Here is a 20,986-nt window from a genome sequence, read left to right on the forward strand (position 1 = left end):
CCAGAAGTGTCCGACGAGTTGAAAAAGTCAGACATAAACTTGTGACGATTGATTTGCGCCGATCCATTCTCATCCTCGGTAGAGTTCAGGAGGGTATCCAGCTCGTTCATGTCCTCTTTAAGCTTTTCTAGGGTCTCTAAGAATTCTCCGCGGAGCAATGTGTCTGGTACGTCGTGCACGTTTGCGTCATCGTCGGCGTCTTCTGATCCCGAGTTTTTGGATCGGACCAAATCCGCGTTTCTCCGTGTATGGGAGCGGGAATAAAGTGAACGGGTCATCCGTCTGTGAGCTGTAGGCAATAAAAAAAATGATTTCCTTTGGCTCTATCGGTATTGTAAATTTACACTAGGGTTGCAGCACAACCTTTCCAGTCCGCGGGCCAGATATTCAGTAATTCTACCGCTCGTGGGCCAGAAACTTGCATAAGACCCGTATTTTACGGGACATTCTCATAATTTTGGTTGTTCTTACTTTTTCATGAAATGTCCTCGTTTTTTCTTTGTTCGAGACTTACTTAAATTTTTGAGATCAAAAATTAAGATTCTTTTCATAACATAAATTACACCTTTGACAATTCTTTCGACTGCAATTGGTGACTATACTTACCTTTGACAATTTGTTTGGGCTGTAGTAGATTATTTTACTTGCCTTTGACAAATTTTGCGCTGTAATTGACAACTTTACTTACCTTTGACAATTTTTTTGGATGTAATTGGAAACTTTACTTGCCTTTGACAATTCAATTTTTGGGCTGTAATTGGCAACTTAACTTTGACAATTCAATTTTTGGGCTGCAATTAACGATTCACCTTTGAAAATTTTTGGGCTGTAAATGACGACTTCACTTACCTTTGACAATTTTTTTATGGCATTGATTGGTACCTTTACTTGCCTTCGATAATTTTTTTGGGCTGTAAGTGGCGACTTTAGGGCCCTTTCACACGGAGCGGATGCGGATGCGGGTCCGGAAGAAGTTTTAACAATTGGAATATACTGCGCCTTTCAGACGAGCCGAAAAATCTCCGCACCTAGGAAATGTTCATGCATCGAAAAAAATCGGTTTAGGCAATTAGGTTTTGACACATGCGTCGTCCGCATGTGTCAAAACCTAAGTGCGGGCTCCGCATCCGCACATACAAGTTTTGACAATAGGTTTATTCGGAGCTATTCAGACGATGCGGATGCGGAGCGAATTCGTCCGCATCTTTGGGTACTTTTTGAAGGTGATTTTTCACGGATTTTTTTTTAATTATTTGCCATAATGATAAAATGACCATCATAAAACACCATATGATGGTCCCTGCTCATTAATATAATGTACCTACCCTTTGTTTCGTTCTGAGATTGAGATATAGCAACTTTAACTGCCTTTTGTCCATACTTTACAATTTTATACAATAAAACCTGCCAACAACGGCCACTGACGGAACAAAAATTATAAGCCGTTCTGTTCATTATAAATATTTAATTGACTACATACTTTAATAACTTTCAAATTTAATTTAAAAATTTTAATTTTTTTCTTTTTAAATTTTTAAAATTATTTAAAAATATCTGAAATATTATTTTAAATATTTGTTATTTTTTTAAATTTTTAATCTGTTAATTTTTTTAAACTTTAAAAAAAATACTTTTATTAAACAACGTTATCAATGTACGGTGTTCACTCAGGGCCGGATTAAGTCGTTTGAAGACCCTAGCACTTGAATATTTTTGGTGGTTCCCCCGATACCTACAAGTTTATTTTACTCGATATTCAGTCTATAAACTTAAAAAATGAAATTTTATATTTCAGAAGTGACTAATCTAAGGATGGGATTTCACTATAAAAGGTTTATGAAAGTTATTTTATAAAACTTGAAAAAAGCAACTAATAAATTTATCGGTTGCATTTGCTCTAATGCAACCGATAAATTTATTAGTTGCTTTTTTTTAAATAATTGTTATAAAATTTTTATAGTGTAATCCGGCCGGGATTATACTATAAAGTTTTATAAAAGAACTTTTATGAAAGTTGAAAAATTCAACCAATAGGCGCATCGGTTGCATTCCAGAAAATGCAACCGGTGCACACACACACGCACACACATTTTGCATTCAAAAAATTCAACCAATAAGATAATATTGGTTGAATTTTTCACGTTTTATCAAAGAGCTTTTACAAAACTTTTATAGTGTAATCCCGGCCTAAGGCTGGTATTACACTATAAAACTTGAAAAATGTAATCAATAAACACATCTGTTACATTCGAGCGAACTTAACTGATCGGCCTATCGGTTGCATTTTTCAAGTTTTATAAACTAACTTTTATAAAACTTTTATACTGTAATCCCGGCCTAAGACAGAATTGTGATGTGAATATTTCTAAGCACAGACATTTTGAACGTCCCCACCCCTCCCCTTTTTTCCTACTTGCAAATTCTTTGATATCTCCTGAATTTTTTTTTTAGGAACATATTAGTTTTTGATGTTTTTGGATTGGATTTTTCGAACATTGGATGTTTTTGGAATTTTTCTTTCATATTTTTCCGGAAAGACGGATTTGTTTTCAAAATCTTTTGAAAATATTTGAAGACATTTTCTCCCATCGACTACTTGTGAGGATCGGAATGAAGACATCTTTATTCCCATATTCTATGTGGCTCTAGACTAAACCACCAAAGAATACCTCTAGGCTGCATATGGGCACTGAATCAGGGGTGAAGGAGAAAAACAGTTACAAAAATTGCGAAAAAATAGTTTTTATGCACGAATTTCAACCTAAAGGTTGAAATTCGTGCATTCTTCAGTGCTCGTGTGAAAGGGTATGCGGACCCGCTTCCGCATCCGCGTCCGCATCCGCATCCGCTCCGTGTGAAAGGGGCCTCGAAAAATTTTTTACTACTTATAATTGGTAAACTTATTTAACTAATGGTAAACTTTATGTAACGTATGTATCGTGATTTCCCGTATTTTTATATAAAAAAAAATGGTTACTTTTTTTCCTCTAATTTCAACGAGGCTTACTTAAATTTTTCAGATAGAAAATTAAGATTATTTTCATGACGTAAATTACACCTTTGGCGATAGTGTAATTATAACGGTGTAGATTCCTTCACCAAAGCATTTATCGTGTTGTGCTTAGTGGTAATTTTCTACCGGGACACCTTGACGGTCCGCATTTGGCCCGCGAGCAGGAGGCTGTGCATTCCTGATATACATACACTAACATTCACAGACTTTGTTTCAGCAATTTTCACAAAGAAATATTCACCAACCTGATACAGCGGCACCAGCAGGCCAAAGCTGGCCAACGAGCTCGTTATAGCTGGCCCTCGGAATACGTATTACTAACGCTTTCACTGGGCGATGTCGCAATACATTGAGGCTTTGATTTTCCGCTGACTTGGACTCAGAATCGTCCAGTACTCGTAGAATCTTACCGCTACCGCTCCGCTCTTGATTCCGTTTAAGCTGTGATTCCGATATTGGAGAGGTTTGGTCGGATTTCGACCTCGCGTCGGCTTCGCGCCGTTTCATGAGTATATAAGCTGATACAGCTCTGTATTCTTCCTCGTGACTCTGTTGCGACTCTCGAGGATACTGACGGACTCCCGTGTCTCTCGTGAAATGCGAGAGAGAGTCTTTTGATCCTCTGGAATTGGCGTTCTTCCTCGATTTAGTCGGTGGTGCACTCGTGGTGGCGTTTGTGGAGCTAGGTACTATGAGGTCACGGAATTTTTTCCATAGTCTTTTTACTTCCGCCATGAAACCAGTCTCCTCTGTGGTCGTATTCCCAGGAGCGATGGTCGTCACTAAAGGATTGATGTTCAGTATCTGTGGATTGGAATTCCCTATTTGACCGACGGGACGGGCGGGTTGCTGATTCAGCTGCTTCCGGGCCCCCGAGAGCTGAGGCTGCCCAGCGACAGGTGGCTTCGCCGCCATAACTTTCCCTGCACTCGGTTGCTTTGCAGCAGCCGGAGCGACATTCTGGGGTTGCTGACCCGCTACAGGTTTCTTCGCCGCCATGAGTTTTCCTATCAGTTGCTTTAGTTTCTCTCTCTGAGCCGAAGCGACATTCTGGGGTTGCTGACCCGCTACAGGACTCTTCGTCACCATAAGTTTTCCTGCTATCAGTTGGTTTTGTTTTTCTCTATCAGCTGAAGCGGCATTCTGAGATTGCTGACCCGCTACAGGCTGTTGTTTCGCAGCTGCATCGTAACTGGGTTGGTACCGAAGCTGTTCCGCGACCAACTGCTGTTCCGCACCAGCAGCGGCATATCCAGGTTGATACTGATGCTGTTCCGCACCAGCAGCGGCATATCCAGGTTGATACTGATGCTGTTCCGCACTCGCAGCGGCATATCCAGGTTGATACTGAGTCTGTTCCGCACTCGCAGCGGCATATCCAGGTTGATACTGAGTCTGTTCCGCACTCGCAGCGGCATATCCAGGTTGATACTGAGGATATTGCTGTGCATGCCCGGCGTATCCAGGTTGGTACTGAGGCTGTTGCTGCGCACCCTCAGCGTATCCAGGTTGATACTGAGGCTGTTGTTGCTCACCCCCGGCATATCCATGTTGATACTGAGGCTGTTGTTGCTCACCCCCGGCATATCCATGTTGATACTGAGGCTGTTGCTGCACATCCTCGTTGTATCCAGGTTGATACTGAGGCTGTCCAGCACCTTCGGGTTGATACTGTGGCATCTGAGGTGCCTGGTTTTGTTGGTTGTAGTAATCTTGCTGCTGCTGGTAATTGTAATTATTTTGCTCTTGCTGATTTGCTGGGTAGTATTGGGGTGAATTCCACTGCTCTTGCCCTTGCGGTTGATTATAGTAGTCAGCTGTAATGCGTGAAACATATTTATGTTAATATATACAGTCTTTCAAGCACAAGATCAGACTTGGCCACGTCCCGTTGGATGGTTCTATTTTTTCGTTTAGGTGAAGGCAGGGCCCCTTAAGGCACAAAACTGGCGGACTCATCGTCCTCCGTCGTGGAGTGAGCAAAACCATTTTTTGTTCTTCAAAATGACGTCGAATAGAAGTAAAATCTCCCACGAAAGAGTTGGGCCACACATCCTTACGTTCAAAACACACATTTCGACATCCCTGTGTCATGTTCTTATGTTATACAGGACGGATACTATCCGTCAATGTATAGGGGCCGGCCAAAGCCAGAAAAAGCCCGAATTTGGCAGGGTCAACTGGGCTGCCCAGTTCATTAACTGGCCGACTTCGGGCTTTGACAGTAGCATATATACAGGGTGGTCATAAACTAACTTTGCCGTATGTACGAGCCCCTAGTGGTCGCAAAAATCAACGAATGCGAATGAAATTCGAGATACGGGTATTTCGAAGTATGCGCTCGAAAATTAAAAAAAATACAAAATTCCTAGCTCTCGCTGTTAAGGTTAAAGCAACAAAATTTCGGAAAAAATTCAAACCTGTAGCACTCAATTTTATACATTGCCAAGTAATCCGCGAAGTGATAAATCATGAATGTTGTCGTTGGAACAGTAGCCGAAGCCTGCCTAAAAGCCTGCACAGAATGCAGACAAAGAAAGATCCACCGCAATGGCTGTTGCCTAACCACTCGGTGGATTAATTCCTGCGACAGAAAAGTGATCTGCAATGGCTATTTCCACATGTTTGCCTACATCTAGCACCTGCGTTTATCATGCTACAGGTACCGTTCCAACGCTATTCAAGGTTTTCCCCATCACCAATCATTTTGCAATGCGGAGTAAAACTTCTCTCTTGCGGTCACCGCCGGGACAAAAAAATCCGTTCGTAAACTAACTGTCACCCCTCTTTTCGAGGTTTGAAATGTATACTTTTATTATAAAAAAGGGAAATTAATTATTTGGCCGTAAAAGAGAGGTGACCGTTACTAAGGGGTGTCCGTTAATTATAGGGGTTTTACTGCATATAAGTGAATATTGATGTTTGAATTTTTCGGTTTTGTTGCTGTTACCGTAACCGCGCTAGAGCTAGATTTTTGCATGTCTTTCTCCTACTCGAAGGCATACGCTGAGATACACCTACACCTCGAATTTCATTAGCATTCGTTGATTTCTTCTGTCACTAGGGGCTCGTATATTGGCAAAGTTATTTTATGACCACTCTATGTATGATGATTATTTATATGAGTATCATAATTTTAGTTAATGAAGTATTTGTATTGACATGAACACCACTCACCGTTAGTGCAGAATATCAACGAAAAAATGACGGCTGTAGGACGGACCAAGGATTGACTGATCGTCATGGTTGTCCGCGCTATCAACCAGGTTTTTACATGTAATTCCCAGACATGCATACATCACATGCAGTGTAATTAGTTGGATGCTACGTCTCATTTGGGCATGAATCTGTGTACATTTGTGTGATGTTGCATTATTTCATTGCGCGTTAATCGGTTGGTGTAAGGTGCATTGTTTGGAGATTTCGACGCACGCTTTCTGTTGCGTTCTATCAATGTGGTTCCCTCATACTGTTGAGCATGTGTCCGTCTCATATCTTCGATTTCTTCCTAATCGATACAGCACCATAACACCAAATTTAAATAGCTACGCAACCCACCGTGATATTTTTCCTCTCAACAAATAGGCTGCTGATTACAAGGGCCATTTCAACATCACCATGGCAACCCCCCCCCCCCCGGAAAGAAGTGATGTTATGAGGTGCTACCAACCTTGAACGAACTGCGTACCAATTTGCATACTTATTATTGAAAACTATGGAACCAAATCTCATTATCGCGAGGACTCTGGGGGTCCTCCCGGGTGGGTGCCCATGCTTTAAGATGACTAATAACATCCTTTGCCCAGCTACTGTTTTCGACAATGGTTACGAAATTCAAAATTATTTCGTCTGCTGCTTGTAACTTTGTATTTTCTTGCGACAGAGCCTGGGTGTCTCGCGGTTTCTCCGGTTCCTCCTGCTGCTTGTAACTAAGAAACTTTCTGTGACTCAACGATCTTTTGTTGTTTTTTCCACCATTATGGATAATTAAAACAAAATAGCTCTTTCGTTACTCCTCGGAACATGATGGCAACAATACGGCCAGATATGCGGTATTTCTCTCGCTCGCGGGCCAGAAACTTGTATAAACAGGGTGTCCCATAAATAGAAACTCAAAATTCATGGGAGAGGTAGAGAACGTCAAAAGAATTGAGAATTACATGGGAACCCATGGCCGCGAACGTCATCGTACGTCGCTAGCTGGCACTGCTCAAGAACAGCGCTGGAGTGGCAAAATACGCTATTTTTACTCTTTTTTTTTTTTCTGCCAGCTCCCTGTTCGTATACTACTGTTGCATGCTCTCCTACGGCAGTGGTTCTCTAAATCTTGTCACGCGTGGCTCCCTTGGCGGAGTTATGGGCCGTCGGCGGCTCCCCAGAATATATTGGTTGAATACCGACGGGTTGAATTGGTTGAATATATTTTTCGATACAAAAGGATCACTTAAAAGCATAAATTAGCATACAAATAAATATCTCAAGTACACCACGACGCCCCTGACAAAGGTTGATGACACCCATAGGAGCCGCGACGCGCACTCTGAGAAGCGCTGTCCTACAGCAACTACCACCCGAATGAGGGAAAAGTCACGAATATTTCCCCCTCCAGTGCTGCCATGAACAGCAGAAAAATTAAGTCTGTTCACTTCAAACGTTGTGACCAACCACGAAGTGACAGACGTACTATTTTTTTGCTGAGCAACCGAGAGTTAAGATTTGGTAACCAACCCAAGCCGGATCCTCGGTCAGCGTGATTAGTGTTTATGCATTTTCCCTCTGAAGACGACACCTCCGTGTGTCGAAATGCATTAGGAATTTTTTTTGTATTTTTTTTAATACTGTATTTACCTTTTTTGTTGGTGATTTCTGAAAACTGTAAAGTAAAAAATATTTTCACCTTATTTGAAATTACCTAGTAGTACAGTAAAACTTTTATTTTGGGGATACCGACGGGACAAAAAAAAATTCGTCCGTAAAGGAGAGTTGACCGTAAATCAGGTATTTGAAATGCATACTTCTATTATACAAGAGGAAATAAAAATTTGGTCGAGCGTAAAACGGGGTGACCTTTAAGAAGGGTTTCACTGTATTTGGAATATATTTTTTCGAGTTTTTGTTTACGTTTTTTTATCTTATTTTGCCAATTTGACTTATTGGCAACATTAGTTTCGTTTTTCCATGTTGCTCCTGGTTTGGCAATGTTTCTTATAGGTAATATCTCATGTATATTTTTTTCAAATATTATCTAAAAAAAATTTCCATGCCAAAAGACACGTTTTTTACTCTATATGTATTAATTCTCAAAAAAAAATCCCTTTGAACATTTCTATGCCAATCAAAGGGTTACGAGGTGATACAAAACACATTTTTGATCATAGAATGTGCGATCGAATCGCATTAGCAAAGGCGGTAGAGGATGTTTTTTAGAGAGTGTTCAACAGCACTTCACTTCACCAAAAACAAATGTGCTATCGACCATTCGAAGGTTATGCTGTGACAAACAATTATCAAGCGGTACAATGACTTGTGGTAGAATTTGCGTTATCGAGGTCGCATCATGAAAAGGTGTCCACCACATTACAGTGCCCTGCACCCCCCCCCCCCTGAAATGGTTGATTGTACTTATTGTCGTAAATCCATCAGAAAATTATATTTGCTTTTGGTGAAGTTCTGTTGGGCATTCTTTAAAAACATCGTCTACCGCCTTTGCTACTGCGATTCGACCGCACATTCTATGATCAAAAATGTTTGTTTAGGAGTCTCATATCACCTTTTATAAAGTTTTTTCCACATGTAGAACCCAGTATTACTTCTCTTATTCTCTAAAGCAGTGGTTCTTAACCTAAGGCCATATAGCCCCGTTGTGGTCCTGAGGCTATCCCAAGACTGATCACGGTTGATAATCACGTGCAAGGGGAGCCACAATAGGTGGTTAAGGGAGGGGCGCAGAGAGCGGTGAACAAAAAATCAGCTGTGAAGAAATGAAGTTCGTAAGTGAAATATATAAATTACTTCAGAAGAATACCCAAAAGAACCTTAAGCATCTTAACGCATGGGGGAGCCCCATCCGGGCATGTCCCAGGAGCCTTATGCCACAAGAGGCCTACGTAATAAGATCCGGAACTATGACTTTCCGCGAGTATGTATATAAGCTGTTACTTTCAGCTAAGTATACGCCTCTCCCTCTCCAGAACATAATATTGTAGAGAAAATTATGACTACTTTCAGAATCCATCGAAACTGCTCACGGAATCAGGGCCATCTTAACGTATGTCCCAGGGGCTGCATATCCATAGGAGGCCTATTCGATGAGAGTGGTATGACTTTCGAGAGCAAATATGCAAATATTTGGGCTTTCTCTTTAGCACAGTATGGGGCCCAAACCAAAGGCATCACTTGGCTCGGGGGACCCATGATGTAGAAACAGCCTTGCATAGATTCTGAGGAGAAAGCTCACTGAACTCTAACACAGGGTAGGTGAGGTCCAGGGTGATCTGTGGGGGAGGGGGGTTCAATTTTCGTTGGATCATCTCGACATTTAAGACATTTGGACATTTTGGACAGACCAACTCAAGTAGGATTAGGCTCTCGGGAAAGTTCTGAATTCGTGCATCGCCCAGGGGTCCAGAGATAGATTTTATTTATAAAATTTCTGCTCTACACATAGGTAGAATTACATTCTACGGGTAGAACATTCATTAGGTAGAAAAAGGTCTTGTTCATGGATGATGGGGGGAGGAAGGTCTTCAGATGAGACATGCGGAAGGGGCACAAGAAGAAATGTGGTCTAAAGGGAGACATATGGGGGAACAAAAAGGTTAAGAAACACTACTGTAAAGCTAGCCTTTACCTGAGGAACGAGACATTGAGCACCAAAACCCAATCGATCATGTTCATTTTAATACTTCACCCGATCAGATCGTTCAAATTCATCGATTTGCTTGAATTATAAAAAAAAATAAAAAATTGATCGATTTCTTCTTCATTCAAGTATCAATAACCCTGATCGCCAATCACAATGGCTTCCACGAAAACAGCTAAAAAAAAATAGAAGCCAACAAAGTCACACTCGTCACTTGGCTGAAGTGTTTCTTTTGGATAAGGACCCCGTACCGGCATCCTCAGTGAGCAATTGAGGTCTCAAGACGAATTCTTGAGGCATAATTCGGTTCCACCTCTTCTTCTTCTTCTTGGCTTCTTTCTGTCGATGCAGGATATGATTATGATCATCAGAAGCCTTCGCCGGCTTTTCGTCTTCATGTCGTTTCTCCCTAGGTAGAGACCCGTAAACGAACGGGTTCCTCGGTATTCTGTACACTGAATAACCGATTGCGTCCCGAGACTCCACATGCTGCGGCTCATCTACAGCAGGAACAGAACAATTCATTTTATTAACCAATGTCTCACTGAAATAAAGTTTCTATTTACACATGGGTCAGAAAAAAAAAAGTAGTGATGAGACACTGGTACCACACGGCATGTGCAAACACGGGAGAATGGTGTGGGTTCCAGCATGTTCGACTATTTCAGACACTGCATGCGCAAATGTGCGGGTGCCTTTCTCAATGTAGAAATTTTAACTTCAGGGAGTTACTTTTCATCAGGGAGGGGCTTTCATCAGAGGGCAGCACTTAAAGTTGAACTTTCACGGGGTTTTAAGATGGTTTCCAGGAGAAAGTGTGATTTATTACATGAAATATAGCAATAAAATTCTGGTAAAAATTTTGCGTGAAGATGAATATACCCTGCATCATCTTGGCTGAAAAAATTCGAACGAATTGAATTATTTCTTCACAAAAAAATAAAGGTAATTAAAAAAATTGAAAGTTTGAAAAAACAATAAAGATTTGCTGGTATTCATGTTTGTAGGTAATGTATTTTTTGAGTATCAAAAACATTTGAAAATTCAAAAATATGAATACTCCGGTATGAAAGGGTTAAAGGAATGTCATAGCTCAGTGGGTTCTCAAATTTTTGTCTTCCGCGGCTCCCTTGCCTTAGTGGGCATATAACCGCGGCTGCAAACAATAGTCTAACAAAGAACCGATTTGTGGTATTTAATGAACACACGCTGATAAGGACATCTCACCTCGGACTGCCGCAGAAACCCCTGAACAGCTGATTTACAGTACGATTTAACGTTGTGCGACCTGCACAACAGTAAGGAGGAGGCCATACACCCTATAACCTCTTTGTGCACGATGACTATTGTATGCCTATTTATAAATGCCTATAACAACAAATTTCATATAAATTTGTTCCGAAATTCCGAAGATAATCGGCCAAAAGTGAAAATTCTCTTAATTTTGAACACCAGTGTACATGCTTGCAAAGCCTTCTGTAGGAGATTCGATGACGCGTACATTTCATTCTGAAAGTGTGTGTGTGTGTGTGTGTGTTGCATTGAAAACACGTTTTAATATTATGTTTTAATTTACATGTTTGAAATGTTCATGTTACATTGATTACGTGCAATTTATTATGACCGCCTGGCAGTTTCAAGCCAATGAGCTATGGTGTCACACTGTTCTTCAGTTTCGGGCGTGTAAACACAATACTTCTGAACTCACACTTTCCAGTCATGAATGTTTTTAGGGGACTCCCAAAAAATTAAAAAAAGAAAAAAAATTTTTGATCACCCTGTTAATCAGATCCTATTAATTTTTACTGTATCATAAAATGCTGCAAATCATTTGTAACTTTCACAGAATATTTCACTTGCTTTGTGCAATATTTGTGTGCGCTATTTGTGAAAATAACAGTTATATTTGCACGCACTAAGATATAAACGTTTCTTGTAAGAATTTCAATTTTCATGTTTTTGCGTATAAAAATGCGGAGTTTTCAACCAATTTTTACATTTGGCAGAAAATTTGACGCTGTTTATGAGACGCACTGCAAAGAAATTTAAAATGTAACAATTTATTATTAGATGAGACATGGACCTTTTTAAGTAAACTAATTTTCAATTACGCATGCGCAAAAAATAAAAATTTCATATTTCATAATTTGGGTGCCAGATATATATAGTGCAACTTGTGTAAAAATTCCAGTTGAATGTCGAAAAAATTCAGGAAAGTATCGTAAAGAAAGTGAAAGATTGAGTAGTTTCAGTTAAAACTTACTGAATGTAACTGGGTGTGATGAGGGATTTTTCCCAAATCGATATTTATATTATTTGATTATTTGCATCAGTTTTCTTAATTTTTACATTATACACGTGTGTTATGCTCAAGCATTTCTCTTATATAGCAGTAGACACGCATCTTCCTTCGCTTATTCGCATAATGCTGCGGGCTTGCTCGGAAGGTACGCTATACGGTCTGTGAAAAAATATGATCATCGTGATAGACTCACATCGGGAGGATCTAGGTTCGAACACCACTAATGGCATAGTGGTGATGGTCTGTTGAAGTCGATTTTCTAAGTTTTTCCAACTTTGAGGCATGAATTTGAACCTATCCCCCACCCTATTTAAAAGAACTTGTACACAAAGTATAATCAGGCCTACAAACAGTAAAAAAAACTCACTCATAATACAAAGGCAAAATCACGTACTGAGTTGTTTGCTTCCGAACTCGAAAGACAGATGACAGCACTTCTTAAAAACGAAAAAAAAAAGCCGTTCTCAGAAACAAACTTCACGTCAGGTACAGAAGATATGACCTGCACCACACAATCCGTTATAAATTCCCTAGAGGAATGTTTACTATGTTGGCATGTGGCGTTTAGAAAGGAGAAGAAATAAGTGTGAAGACAGATGACCGCACTTCTCGGACACAAAACACGCGTAAATATGATATCATAAATGCATTATGGCCTACGTGTTTCTCTACACGTCAACGTGTATTGTCTCACTTCCGTTTGGTGCAAATGGCATTCCAACTTCACAAGCTTTAGAGCGCCGCTTCGGAAGCATCCATAAGAATGGTGCTACTGCCCAATGTTCAGTCTTTCCCAGTGGTGGAAATAGATCACAAATATGACTGGTGATTACACTAAAGTAACGTAACAATCTGCAGGTGATGCAATTTAATATTTCATGATAGATGCACACTACTGTCTTTCCGGCCCTAGTATTGAATATGACATGACGAAACATGTCAAAATTATCACAAATGCTTCATGAGATAACTTTCTTTTCTTCACCATGGGCAATTTACGACCGAATGAGTTGCGCGGAAAGTGAGCACGTGTACTAGTAAGTGCGTGGATGCATGCAGGATCCAAACATGGATCCTGCGCGCGATGACAGAGTGCGTAAGAAAATAGAGTTATTATAACTAAATAAGCTTTTCCTGGGAACTGCAAAACTGCAGTATTTTAATACTAAAAAAAAAAAAAAAGTTATAACCTAAAGCCCTTTAATCGACCACGCCAATAGTGGTCACAATAATGAAGGAGATGTAGCCCATTTATTAAAACATGGGTCTGGCGCTCTGTTTAACTGTTTCACGGTCACGGTCAGTGAGTGCGTGTCTAGTGTTAAGCGTGACTTTTTAGCGGTGCCATCTATTCTTCAAAATATGAGTGAAGTGTGATTATTGAATATTTGTACCGTTGTATGCATGTTGCTCTCTGTGGCGAGACTTTCGAACGGGGAGATCGGTTCGCATTCACACCTTGAATTTGGGAACCACAGGTTTCATAATGACTGAATAACCTGACTCACCTGTCTTTAGGCAACTCCTATCCGCGACGCAGTCCGTGACCCGACTCTCTTTCCGCTGGATCGATCCCACCGTTGTGGAGTTCGTCACACTCCGGTCCGAGAGTCTGGCTATTCGAAGCTGGTCCGAGACACCTTTATTTCCGTTCTGCGGCAACTTGGCGAGTTCTTCGTCGATGACTTTCACGAGATCTTCAAGTATCTCGATTTCGGACGGATGATGCGTCATCTGATGTCCGTCGCGAGGATGATGATGATGATGATAATGATGGCGATCGCCACTCGACGAAGGATTCAGACCGCGTTTAACTATAGGAGAGGGTGAAATTTAAAAGAATATTATTATTCTTGGCAGGTCATTTTGCGCTACACTTGGGTATTCAGCTGCAGAGACTTTTGTGAACGAGTGGCCTGACGCAGATTTATATGCGCTGAACGGGACCGTACATGAACAGTCAGACCCAACTCAGACACTAGCTTACATATACTAATATTTTGCCACCCACCAGATGTCCGGCATGCTCGAGGATGGTGGTTCGATTCCCCCACGGAGGTAGATGAGTTTTATTTCCTGAATTCATCGTCGCCCCAGCCAGCAATGTAAACCTTCGTTTGAACAGCGGGATGTGGCATCATATCTTCAGATAAGTCGCCATTTGGTGGCAAAATGCCAGTTTATATGTAACCTAAGGGAGCTCAACCGTTATGAGAGCACGGGCCACTTCATTTGTTTGAAAACGTGTCACTCGCCACTGAAGTGATCCAAAACAGTGCCGCAGGTTACTTAAGTGATGTATAAATGGGCCGCTTGTGTGATCTGGTCACTTAAGTGATTTGTAAATGTGCTGGATTTTTTGCCGAAAATCACGTATCCCTTTCAGACACTGGTGCCACAAATATGTGGGTAGTTTTTCCTCACTGTAGAATTTTTTTCTTTTGACCGTAGGGAGTTGATCCCGGATTCAGAGAATTGTGTTAGTTTTGAGTCAGAATATGGTGGATATGAACTTTGGGGGATTCCATCAGATGGCAGCACTTACAATTGAACTTTTGGGGACCGGTAAAGATGGCTTCCAGGAGAAAGTGCCTCCGGGAAAAGTGTAATTTATTACATAAAATGTAGCAATAAAATTCTGGAAAAAATTGTGTGTGAAGATTAATATATTCTGCATCATTTCAGCTGAAAACATTTGACTGAAGTGAATTATTTCTTCACAAAAAAAAAGAAAATAATAATAAATATTTGCTGGCATTTGTTCTCATTTTTTGAGCATCAAAACTGCACACACACACAAAAACGTTTTGAAAATTCCAAAAAAAGGAACACTCGGGTCTGAACGAGTTAAGTGATTTGTAAATGTGCCACAGGTCACTTAAATGATCTGTAAATGTGCAACAGGCCGCTTGAATGATCTGAAACTGTGTCGCGGGTTACTCAAATAATATATAAATATGCCGCGGGTTACTTGAGTGATGTGCAACTGCACCGTAGGTCAATAAATAATCTGCAAAATGCTAGGCCTGTTTTCAAGAGGAATATTTTTTTCCGATTTTGTGCAGCTGATAATGCTTCCCCCCCCCCCCCTCTCAACTTCTAGAATAATTGAAAAACCGAAAAAGATAAATACACTCTGTGTTTTTTATTATCTATATTATACACATATGCCTATGTTACCCCGGAGGGAAAGAGTATCTCTCTCACGCGTCTCTCACTCTCTCTCTCCCCTTCAGTTATCAAACTTTGACAAAAGCTGATTCACCTACTAGCAGTTAATCTGAAGGGAAGCATGTTGGACTTGGGAAAAAAAACCCACACACATTCGGTAATAACGAGCCCTGGCTCGTTATTACCGAAGTAAGAAGGTTTTAAGAAGGCGAGGGATATTTCGTAATTACCGAAATAGTTTTCGGTAATTCAATGCCTAGCTTCAAGTTAGGCGAGTTATCTCGTGAATGCCACTGTAAGTGTTAAAAAAAATCAACCCTTTAAATGACGAATTCAAATACTTCTGCCATCTACGATAACGTGAACGGATATGAAAAAAATCCGGGACATCACTCTCAAACGTCATTCTACAGCAAGAAACTTCCCGTTTCAATGTTAACGATACTTACTTTTAAAAGCGTCAGCCCGTAAAAAATCGCCAACTAAGTAAAGATGGCAAACGATGACGAAAAAGACGAAGTGTCTGTTCATTTTTTCAATCTCTCCTTGGCGTCATATACTTTCTTAGGACATTCATACAAAACCATTCGTTTCCCATATTCAGCAGAAATCGAAACGGGTCCGTTAGAAAGGTATGTAAAGCATATTGTTGATAAACAATGCTTTCACGGAAACGAACAATATTCTACTTCATGTTTTGTTGATAGTGAATGATTTCCGGTAAGAGTTGTCTTCAGGGAAAGAGTAGAGGTATGGAATTTGTGGGAACACAATATGAGTGGCTTGGCCCTAATTCATCGAAGAAAAATACAACATTCGGGGTCACAAACATGAGAAAGTACACATGCTATCGCCAATTCTTGCGAAAAAGAGGCCAAACATGCGGGGGGATAAATACCTTTTAGGGCTAATATTGCAAAAAAGTAGTCAATTGGAAGGAAGTGAGGGGTTGCTACTAGTTAACCGTTCATGCACCTCGTACACAATCCTTCACGGAATTTCTAATTAATCGGTACATGGCAGAATGTGTTCTGTCAAAGAAATGATGCCAAGGTGACGTCTTCAAAAAGTTTTCAAAAAATGACTACTGATTCTACTCATTTAAGTATTCACAAATACAAAACAAATCAGGTGGAATTATCATAGGTCACTAAAAAGATTGTAAATACAGTCGACGCCCGTTTTCGACGGGATGAAGGGAGTCGTCATATCGAGCTTGACTGTATTATTTTAAACGTCAGTAGAGGCCAAGAATGAATTTAAAAACCCCGTTACCCTAAAGCAGGGGTGCTGCCCACGTCTTTCTGTTCGCCGGCCAACATAATGGTCAGCTATAGCGTCGTGGGCCGCATCAATGGCGCAACTTCGATGTATAAGCCGATCCATTATTAATTGAATTAATTAGTTAGTTATTAAATTAATTTCGCGTCACTAGAAATAAGAAGTTTGTAAGCAGTTTGTTAATCAAGGAATCTGCTGTTGGAACCGATAGTTCAAATTATGATCACAAATTTAATTTTTTTCATGGTACTTTTACCTTGTCGCGGGCCGCACAAAATCTCTTCACGGGCCGCATGTTGCCCGCTGTTGGCCACCCCAAAGAAGCTGGAGGAAAGAAAGGAAAGAAAAGTGATAAAAATGGGGTTTTTTTTATAGATATTGGCAAGGAAATCGCAACAGGCGATGAGTAGTCAACTGTTATTCAAACTGTTACAATTGCGTTCCGCCGCTAATTTTTTTTTGTGTTTGTGGGTGAGATGAATGTACAGGTTGAGCAAAAAGTGCGTAGAAACTTTAAAACTTAACCTGCCAATTTGTCTGATTCCGAATTTGGAAGACTGATGACGCACTACTTGGACACACATAACAAGCCTTCCTAAGAAGCAAACTTCACGTTAGTTCCACAACACATACACGCACATTCTAACGCGCACTTCTTCGTTAGAAATAGAGGAATATGAACGAGGTGAGTGTGTGGCTTAGTAATAGTACTTTTTTTCAGTTTTCTCATAATGTTTCAATTATGAAATCATTAGGCTATTTGGATATTGTGCTGAAGTGAACTTCGGAAAAAAGTGCCGTTCTCGCCACCAGGAATCAGGCCCTGTGGTATAAAGCGCACTGACCGTTATACCACAGAGAGTTATACCACTTTTTCCTTAAAACACTCAGAGTAGCGCGACTTTCTGAGTAGAGACATTGCAGCATTTTATCACCATCAAAGATGGATGATGTCCTTTTAATATACAGATAGCTTATTGACTTCATGTCTTTTTGGCCGAGCAAAAAATCATCATACATCTCTACTGTCGCCACTGTTAGCTGAAGTTAAGAAATGACGCAGTCTCTGCTCAGGAAGACACGCTACTCTGCGTGTTTCAAGGAAAAATGGCTAGTCTTTCCGTTGTATGATGATCTGTGCACCTCACCACTATGCAAGAGGTCCTGGGTTCGATTCCTGGTGGGGAGAGTGGCGCTTTGTTTTTCCCCCTAAGTTCACCTTGGCATAATATTTAGATAGCCAGTTGATTCCGTGTATCTTGGCAGAGCAAAAAAATCCATCTCTAATGTTCAAATTATTAAACATAATGTTTTTTTGTACTTGTTTTACTATCATTCTATTTTTTGGCAGCTCGAGGGCAGTGTGTGTTCGGCAATGGTGTCTCGTGTATTTGGTCACATGACGATTCCTCGTTTCTAAAATGGCAGCACAAGCTAGGTACGAAATTAAAATTTCTATATACCAATTTTCAACCACTAAATGCATAGACGTGAAGTGTCCATTAAACGTTAATTACTGCAGCCCACACAGAAGATAGAAATTCCGAATCGCCTTTGCACGTAAATTGAGATCATTTTCTTTCCATTTCATATTTTGAATTTGCTGGTAGATGTCCTAATTAACCACAACAACTGTTTGTTTGTTACAGGGTATGCGTGTGTGACTGAAATTTCGCTAACTTTTAAAATGTTTTGTTTGCATTTCTTTTTTACACCTTGACGTTTGCGATCCCATTTTTTCCCCTTACTACAGATTGAATCACAGAGTGCTGTCTAAGTTCAAATTCTACCTCTATGTCATCAGCTGTTCGTTTTTTTTAAATATGGTTCCAATTTAAAAAAAGATGCGATGCTCAAAATGCAATGCAAAATCACCCTGCACCAGATTGATTTTGAGAGGGAAAATACAGGGTGTCACAAAATAAAAAAACGAAATTTTTTCCCCTGTCCTTCTGAACCCAACCGTCTTTGTCCCGTCTCTTCTGAACCCAACGAAAAAAACCCTGCTTTTAACTGTAATATTCGCCGAGACATTTAAACTCAAAAATCTGAGAAAACGTGGAAAAGAACGGCATAAACTCACGAATAACGCTCCTTCCGCTTATTTATGCAGTTGTTTCCAAATTTTCCTCCGGTTTTTGAAATCAAATATCTCATCGAATATTGCAGTTAAAAATATGAAAGTTTCTTGTGGAGTTCAGAAGAGACTGATCAACAATTTTGTAATAGGAAATTAGAAAACACAGGGGGTGCCACATAAAAATTTCGATGTTTTATTTTGTGACAAAATGTATTTTCACATTCGAAACTGATACAGAGTAATTTCTTAACACATTTTTGAGCACTTTTTAAACTGAAACCATACCTTTGTGACTAACTGTTTATGAAATAAAGGCCGAATCAGAACTTACAGGACACCTTGTATTATTTGGAAAGTAATATCAGTACTTCAATACATTTATTTTATGTGCGATTTTTGAGGCTTTGCATGTCTTCAGTAAGGCTTTGTATAAGCAGTAAAATTCCAAATAGATTTTTTTAATGATTTTTAAAATTATCCACACGAAAAAAAAATCATGCGTTTAAGGGTTAAAATTGAAATGAAGTAAAATTCAGGATCATTTATCTATAAAATAGCACAACTATTATCAGTCAAATATATTGCTGACAAGATTTGTTTTCCTCGCACAGGTATCAACGGTAATTTCATCGAGCTGACGAAGTGCAAGTTTCCAGACTGCGGGGTCGGAGTCGTGGTCAGCCCTTGGCTGCAGCCAACGGTCGAGGAACGCACGGTTACCATCCAGTACAAGATATACGGCTATTCCAGCGTCTACGTGTCATTCCACCTCAGAACGGGTGATAACGACGACAATCAAAATACCAACCGCCTGGCGTCCGTTCACGGAAACTACGGTGACTCATTTCCAACAACGTGGTCTTCCACGACATTCACAATTCCAAAATGTTCTTCCCGTCACAGAGTAAGATGTATAAATTTTGGTACCTTTATCAATATACAGTCGACGTTCATTATAACGCCACCGCCTTCCCGTTGTTCCATAGAAAATGGACGTTGTATTGGGACTTCATTACATACAACGTTTGAAAAAAAAAATTACAGTGAAACTCGGCTATAACGACATCCAAAATTCCACGAAATTTTGTCGTTATAATCAAGTATCGTTACATCCAAGGTTGGCGTTTTTAAGACCTTTTTTGATGAAAACTTTAATCAGAGACAATCACTGTTCGTGAAATTTTTATTTCTTTATGGTTATGATGACCATGATGACCATATTTGACCGAGGATTAGGGATTTAGTTTAGATAATTGGTACATTAATTCGCTGGTTCTCATCAAGCATGTAGCCAATTTTTAAGGAAATCGCTAAATGTTTCTTATAAATTACCCTTGGCGTGAAACGCAGTGCTACAACAAGTCTGCCAAAATGTTTTTCACGGAGGAGGGGGGGGATTAACTTGGCAAATGTATGAGATGAAAATTTATAGTTATATTCATTTTAACACAAGCAAATTGTCTTCATTCCTGATTCTAGTAAATATTGGGAATTAAAAAAGGCTTCTTAAAAAAGGGGGATATTTCTGTAAGAAAAAGTTAGGAAAAGCAAAATGCGGGAATGTTGTGTATAATGTTCATGTCAATGACAGGGCCGTCTTAAGAGTATCATGGGTCCCCGGGCCGATTGATTTTTCTGTGGCCCTACCGAATAAATTCTCGAAAATTTCAACCAGATCTCATTTTTGTGAGGCCCCTCTTCGATTGAGGCTCCCGGGCCCATGCCTTAAGACGGCACTGGTCGGAGCATCAAGTATGCAATAAATGCTTTTTTTTCAACGTTAGGTTATATATAGAACAACAGACAAACATTCCCTGGACGTGATTATCATTAATCTCAGGAATTTATTGGAAAAACATCATTGAAACGGAAACAAAGGTGACAAAAAATTTATCGTTATTTTCGACAGAGACAGAGATGTGGTGGCTTTTCATTGACGCCAAAATCAAGGTTCATTACCTACTCTCTAATAGGTTACACTCTATGGAAATCAGTGCGAACCGCTAATTATTGGCATTATATCCAAGGTGGCATTATAAACGAGTTTGACCGTATCGTTTAAGAGAATTCATATTTGGACGGAATAAAAAAATATTTTTTTCTAATTTTATTGCAAATAATTTAAGCAGGTGCGGTGAAATCACATGTGGTTAGAAAATAATGATAACATTTCAGTAATTAATTACATGCACCCCTATGTAATGAACCAAAATCTTCTAATATCAACGGCCAAAATGAAACGTAAATTTTTGCAAATATATGAAAAATACGGATTTT

At 39.9% G+C, this 20,986-nt stretch overlaps 1 protein-coding gene across 1 annotated transcript in view; it reads left to right on the plus strand.

Annotated features, from left to right (window-relative positions):
* LOC149090090 (uncharacterized) overlaps window positions 1-20,986 on the plus strand; it is a 33,796-nt gene that overhangs the window by 5,236 nt on the left and 7,574 nt on the right. The window contains exons 3-4 of the mRNA XM_089235536.1: window positions 17,981-18,067; window positions 19,321-19,613. Of these exons, the coding sequence (XP_089091662.1) occupies window positions 17,981-18,067; window positions 19,321-19,613 (380 nt within the window). The remainder of the gene's footprint in view (window positions 1-17,980; window positions 18,068-19,320; window positions 19,614-20,986) is intronic.

The sequence above is a fragment of the Pholcus phalangioides genome, unplaced genomic scaffold (genome assembly GCF_987345545.1).
Source record: "Pholcus phalangioides strain wild (caught in Gottingen) unplaced genomic scaffold, Ppha-v1.0 ptg000001l_1, whole genome shotgun sequence".
Classification (NCBI taxonomy): Eukaryota; Metazoa; Arthropoda; class Arachnida; order Araneae; family Pholcidae; genus Pholcus; species Pholcus phalangioides.